General features: G+C 30.2%; 2 protein-coding genes across 2 annotated transcripts; one reads left to right on the forward strand and one right to left on the reverse strand.

The window, feature by feature from the left end:
• Positions 1 to 1,072: 1,072 nt before the first annotated feature.
• OCT59_027179 (uncharacterized protein) lies at positions 1,073 to 2,730 on the reverse strand (the record flags this gene model as incomplete). The annotated part of the gene is made up of 10 exons (XM_066136782.1): positions 1,073 to 1,111; positions 1,204 to 1,241; positions 1,334 to 1,364; positions 1,601 to 1,609; positions 1,701 to 1,776; positions 1,965 to 1,995; positions 2,090 to 2,117; positions 2,320 to 2,344; positions 2,448 to 2,467; positions 2,728 to 2,730. The coding sequence occupies 10 exons, from the start codon at positions 2,728 to 2,730 to the stop codon at positions 1,073 to 1,075; spliced, it is 300 nt and encodes a 99-aa protein (XP_065993235.1).
• Positions 2,731 to 5,122: 2,392 nt separating this feature from the next.
• Positions 5,123 to 5,956, forward strand: OCT59_027180 (uncharacterized protein; the record flags this gene model as incomplete). Its single annotated transcript, XM_066136784.1, has 2 exons — positions 5,123 to 5,441; positions 5,547 to 5,956. 2 exons carry the CDS (start codon positions 5,123 to 5,125, stop codon positions 5,954 to 5,956), a joined length of 729 nt encoding a protein of 242 aa, XP_065993236.1.
• Positions 5,957 to 6,666: the final 710 nt, after the last annotated feature.

The raw sequence follows: 6,666 nt of genomic DNA on the forward strand, positions 1-6,666 counted from the left end.
TACACCCAAATGCTGATCTTTGTTTAACAAAGAAAAATTCTTTCAACGTCTACACCAATGATATTGATATGCATAATGATCATCAGAGGATCTTCAACTCAACTAGTAAAAAAGTTAATCTTAATTACTTGATAGGGACATATCTCGCTTTTATATTCACAGGTCGAACAGATGTCATTGTCGCAAAATTTGCCTGGAATTTTTCTGGCAAATTGAGAATTATCCCGGTAAATTGGGGTAAATTGTGTTACAATTTTGGGATAATGGAGGACTTACAATTTGGCAAATTTTGTCAAAATGGCGGAATTCCTACAGAATTCCTAATTCAAATATTGAGAAATTTTTCAGTAAATTATCATTAATTGTGGGAAATTTTAGGTAAATTTTTAGTAATTTTATGTAAATTGTAGTGAATTTAGTCAAATTTTTAGTAATTTTATGTAAACGTAATGTGAATTTAGTCAAATTTTTAGTAATTTTATGTAAACGTAATGCAAATTGTGGTGAATTTAGTCAAATTTTTAGTAATTTTATGCAAACGTAATGCAAATTGTGGTAAATTGTAATGTATTTTTAGTAATGTTATATAAATTGTTGAAAATTTAGGTGAATTTTTCAGCAATGTTGTGCAAACGTAATACAAATTGTGGAAAATTGTGGTGAATTTTGCATTTTTTCGGTAAATGTTAGCTAAACTTTTGATAATTTAGTGAAATTTAGGATAATTTTGGACAATTGAGTGAAAAATGTTTTACTGATTTTGTACAATTGAGTGTAAACAGTATAAACGCAACATTTTCGGAGACAATTTAGTGAAATTTTGCAATAATTTCGGACAATTGAGTGAAATTTTGCAATAATTTCGGACAATTGAGTGAAATTTAGTAATAATTTTAAACAATTTAGTGCAAATACCATGACAATTTAAAACACTGGTTTAATAATTTTACATAATTTATTACAATATTATTTATTAACAAATGCACAATTATTATTTAACGATGAGAATCTATATTAATCTATATTCATCAGATATCCAATGATCCATGGGTAATCCGCACATCTAATTCATTCATGTATCTCCGATGCCAAAGTAGAAGCTGGTGAAAACCTACAAAAAAGAAAGTAAAGAAACGTTAGTTAACGTTTCTTAAAAAAAAATTAATAAAAATTAAGTTTCACAACCAATGTTGCGAAACTCACCGGTTCGTTTTGATTTCCATTATCCAAACGTCCGGAACCTACAAAAAGTAAAAAAGAAATGTTAGGTAATATTTCTTTTAAAAAAAAAGAACAAAAATTAAGTTTCGCAATGTAACATTGCAAAACTTACCGGTCGTTTCATTCATTCTAACATCTGGAACCTACAAAAAGTAAAAAAGAAATGTTAGTTAACGTTTCTTTTAATAAAAAAAAAACAAAATTAAGTTTCGCAATGTAACATTGCGAAACTTACCGGTCATTTCATTCATTCTAACGTCCGGAACCTACAAAAGTAAAAAAGAAACGTTAGTTAACGTTTCTTTTAATAAAAAAAAACAAAAATTAAGTTTCGCAATGTAACATTGCGAAACTTACCGGTCGTTTCATTCATTCTAACGTCTGGAACCTACAAAAATTAAAAGAAAGAAACGTTTAGTATCGTTTCTTTAAAAAAAATTAATAAAAATTGTTTCGCAACACAATGTTGCGAAACTTACCGGTTCATTTCGAAGTTCATTATCCAAACGTCCAGAATCTACAAAAATTAAAAGAAAGAAACGTTTAGTATCATTTCTTTAAAAAAAAATAATTAAAAAAATAAGTTTCACAATACAATATTGCGAAACTCACCGGTTCGTTTCGATTTCTATTATCCAAATGTCCGGAATCTACAAAAAGTAAAAGAAACGTACGTTAGTATCGTTTCTTTAAAAAAAAACATAATTAAAATTAAGTTTTGCAACAATTGTTGCAAAACTTACCGGTTCATTTCGAGTTTCAAACGTCCAGAACCTACAAAAAAAAAAGAAAGAAACGTTAGTTAACGTTTCTTTTAATAAAAAAAATCAATAAATTAAGTTTCGCAACGATTCGTTGCAAAACTCACCGGTTCGTTTCATCCAAACGTCTGGAACCTACAAAAAGAAGGAAAGAAACATTAGTTAACGTTTCTTTTAATAAAAAAAAAAATTTAACAAAAAAAAGAAAATATTACCTTTCTTCCAAAGTCCGGGTCATAATTTCGTCCGGCGTTCTTACAAAAAGAAGAAAGGAAACGTTAGAAACGTTTCCTAAAAGAAATTAAAAAAAAAAGTAAGTTTTGAACACGAAACTTACCATTTCACTTTCCGAAGTTGAAGACCTACACAAAAGAAAAATAGGAAACGTTAGAAACGTTTCCTTACAAAAAAGAATTAAAAAAATTTTTTTTAAAAAAGTTTTGAAGCGAACGCTTCGAAACTTACCATTTTCGTTTCCTCGTTTCCTAAGTCAAAAATACCGAAAGACCCAAAAAAAAAATAAAGGATCGTTAAAAATGATCCTTATAAAAGCAAAAAAAAAAATTTATTTTAAAGTTTCAAAGCGAAACGCTTCGAAACTTACCATAATTTCAGTAGTCAAAACATCGAAAATCCTACAAAAAAGAAAGAAAGGAAATGTTAGAAACGTTTCCTTACAACAAAGAATTAAAAAAAAAAAATTTAAATTTAAAAAAGTTTCGAAGCGTTTCACTTCGAAACTTACCATTGTTTTTCTGAAAGACGGTTCTGGGAAGGGGAAAGGGAATGGGGAAGGAGTGGGAGGAAAAAGGGAAGGGGAAGGGTGGAGGAAGGAAGGAAGGGGAGGAGAAGGAGAGAAAGAGGGAAGAGGAAGGTGAGAGAAAGAGGGAAGGGGAAGGCGAGAGAAAAAAGAGGGAAGGGGAAGGTGAAAGAAAGAGGGAAGGGAAAGGTGAAAGAAAGAGGGAAGGGTAAGGTGAGAGAAAGAGGAAAGGGGAAGGTGAAAGAAAGAGGGAAGGGGAAGGGCAAAAGAAAAAAGAGGTAAAGGCGTGAGAAAAAAAATATTAAGCTTTTGCTAAAAAAGCTTAATTTTTTTTTTTCGTTATACTGCAGCTGAAGCTGCGGTAATTATTAAGTAATATCACGTGACGCACATGATATATAATTTTATATAAATAGGGGCTTTCTCCCACCCCAGAATTTTTTTTTTTTATTTTAATAATTTTAAATAGATGTATATATATGCTTATATATACATATATATATATCTATTAACTAATACTTTACAAAAAGCCCCTCCTCTGTAAACAGGTAGAGGTCATAAAGTACCTATAGGGGGAGAGCCATTGCTGCTCCCTCCACCTGTTTATAGTGACAAAAAGAGAGAGTCTTCAGTAGTAAGGTTTAGTATTAAATTACATCACAACACATCGTGTTATATTAACAATGTGTTTAATGTTAAATAATGCATTTAAAATATAAATATTATAAATTTAATAATGTACGTAATTAAATAAATAAAAATTATCATCAATTTTTAATGTAATTAAGTGTAATGCTACGTTATCCAATGTAATTGTAGTATTTTTTTTGTGTTTTTTAGTGCAATTCCGCGTTTTTTAGTGCAATTCCGCATTTTCTAGCATAATGTTACATTTTCCAGTATAACGCGAAATTTTTTTAAAAAAAAATGATAATTGTGGTACTTTTTAGTGTAATGCTACATTGTCTAGTGCAATTGTGGTATTTTTTAGTGCAATTCTGAATTTTCTAGCATAATGTTACATTTTCCAGCATAACACGAAATTTTCTAAAAAATATGATAATTGTGGTACTTTTTAGTGTAATGCTACATTGTCTAGTGTAATTGTGGTATTTTTTAGTGCAATGCCACATAATCTAGTATAGTGCTACATTTTTTAGTATAATTTAATGTAATGTGGAATTTTCCAAAAAATGAGATAATTGTGATGCTTTTTAGTGTAATTTGGTGAAATGCTACATTTTCCAGTGTAATGCTATATTACTGAGCATTTTCAAAAAAAAATGTAAAATCTTAACATTCTGACGAAAATGAAACATTTTGACTAAAAAAACATAAAATTTGCTGAAAATATGCAACATTTGACAGAAAATATAGAATTTTCATAAAAAAATATACCATTTGCAAGAAAATCGGAATATTTGACAAAATTTGAATTTAATTGACAATGTTATAACAATTTTATGAAATGTTGTTACAATGATATCACATTGAAGATAAAATGTGGCATTTTCATAAAAATGCACCATTTGCAAGAAAATCGGAACATTTGACAAAAAAAAAGCAAAATTTGATTTTAATTGACAATGTTATAACAATTTTATTAAATGTTATTACATTTGAGGTGAAATGTGAAATTTTCATAAAAATGCACCATTTGCAAGAAAATTGGAACATTTAACAAAAAAAAAGCAAAATTTGATTTTAATGACAATGTTATAACAATGTTACGAAATGTTACAAAAATGTTACATTTGAGATATAATGTAGCATTTTCCTAAAATTTCATAAGATTTGCTAAATCGGACAATGTTGTAACAATGCTATTCCAAAAAATTGCTTAGCGTAATGCAGCATTTTCCACAATTTCCCACCATTTTCCAGGAAAATGGGGAATTTGCATTTTTTGAATTTTGGACAATGGCGCCCCTTCGACCTGTGATTTTCTATCAACAGACAATTTTCACCTGATACTGTGAAAAAGTATTTTAAACGTTTACGCCAACTATTAATAGATAAATTAGTAGCGATTAAAAATAGACTTTCTTATTCGGCTAAAAATAGACAAACCAAAACTTATATCCGGTTCAGTTCTGGAACTCACGTGATCTATCTTGGATTTTATTTTCGCTGTAGTGACACTTGCACCCAACCAGTGGCCTTTGTACTTCCGAATAATCAATGGCAATGCAATAAACATTTTACTCCTGTACCAGGGTTAAGATCAAAAACCACACAACGGAAAGGAAAAGATTACAAAACTGTTAATTTTAATCCAGGGAAAGAAGTTCACTCAACACATTTAGGTTTGAAATATAACGTAATTGTCAAACGTTATAATGAATGGAAAGGAAAGAATAATTCCAATTTAAAAGAAGTGATGGAACCTATTATAACTAATAGAAATGGTAAATCTACAACTAGACCATTTTACAAAGAATACAAAAATTTTGAGTTTTACGATAATAGAACACCACAACAAGTCAAAAGATGGAATCGTTTAAAACATCGCATCATCAATCATGAAGAATACTTATATCATAGTACACCCTTTTTATTAAAAGAGAATTCTACAGTATTTAAAAAAGTATCTCATCTTGTGGAACGGGAACCCTCATATGAGAAATCTGAGGAGGATAAATTATTGGATCAACTTACCCGGAAACATGCCAAGAATTGGCAACGACGCGTTAATAATCGTAATAAACTCAAGAAAAAATTACCTGCACTACCTGTTGATTTTAGGGGTGATGCTCGGAATTATTATTTTCAAACATATAACATCAATTTATTCGCTTATAAAGTTAGAAGGCGATATGATTTGTCCAACATTCCTCAATGTCAATATGGCTACTTGAAGGCCAAGAGGCTTTATAATAATTATATGGATCGCAAAAGTTTACGTCCTCCTATTATTAGACAACCATCTCCTCCTCAAATTATTAGTCAACCCACACAACCTCAAATTGATCCTCTTGCGCATAATGCCTTGAGGGTCGCTCAATATGAAAATGCACGAGCTATGTTAGCTTTTCATCAAAATTCTACTGCTTTTAAGACACTTGCTTCGTCAATTGTTAAACCTACATTGCCGCCAATAGTTTATCCTAGTGCAAAAGAAAAAGCTCGTTTAAATGCTTTGGCTAATGATGACACACCCTCACCTAATTCTAATCAAACTACTAACAATTTATTCCCGAGACAAATAGCATGACCTCGGTCTAAAAAGATTACCCCTTCTACGAATACCGTTGATAATTGTAATACACCTCCATCTGGTCCTAGTCGAACCACTACTGATTCACCCCCGAGACCTATTGCGCGACCTCGGAGAAGGAAAACTGATTTACCACCTACGCCTGAGTCGGACATTTACCCTTTTAAATAATAGTACACTTAAATTTGAATAGACACCCAAATTTTAAAAGACATCTAAATTTTAATAGACACCCAAATTGAATAGACACTCAAATTTTAATAGACACCCAAAAATTATATACACCCAAACAAAAAACATTTACGGACCTTTTTATAATACATCATTTTGTATATGACAGTATTTACATACAATAGCTAGTAATAGTTAAAAGAAAAATACGCATGATAGATTAGAACTCCCTTTTTAGTTTTGTTCATCCTTGATTTCATGGTTTACCTGCTCCTTCATCGGTCGTGTTGTTGGAGCAGTCTATCATATATAATAATTAGATAGGGTCTGCCCCTCGGGATAGATGATGGACTAAATGTTGGGCACATTTCTTTTGATAAATGCCCTCTTAGAATAGTTCTTCCGACTTTACATAAAATAAATAAATAAATAAATAAATACTTAAAATTTTATCTAAATATAATACTACGCCTCATAATTCGGCATTATCTCATTGTTACGTATCAAAAATCACAAAATAGAGAAAATTTTCTTAA

The sequence above is a fragment of the Rhizophagus irregularis genome, chromosome 7, assembly GCF_026210795.1.
Source record: "Rhizophagus irregularis chromosome 7, complete sequence".
In the NCBI taxonomy this organism is placed as follows: Eukaryota; Fungi; Glomeromycota; class Glomeromycetes; order Glomerales; family Glomeraceae; genus Rhizophagus; species Rhizophagus irregularis.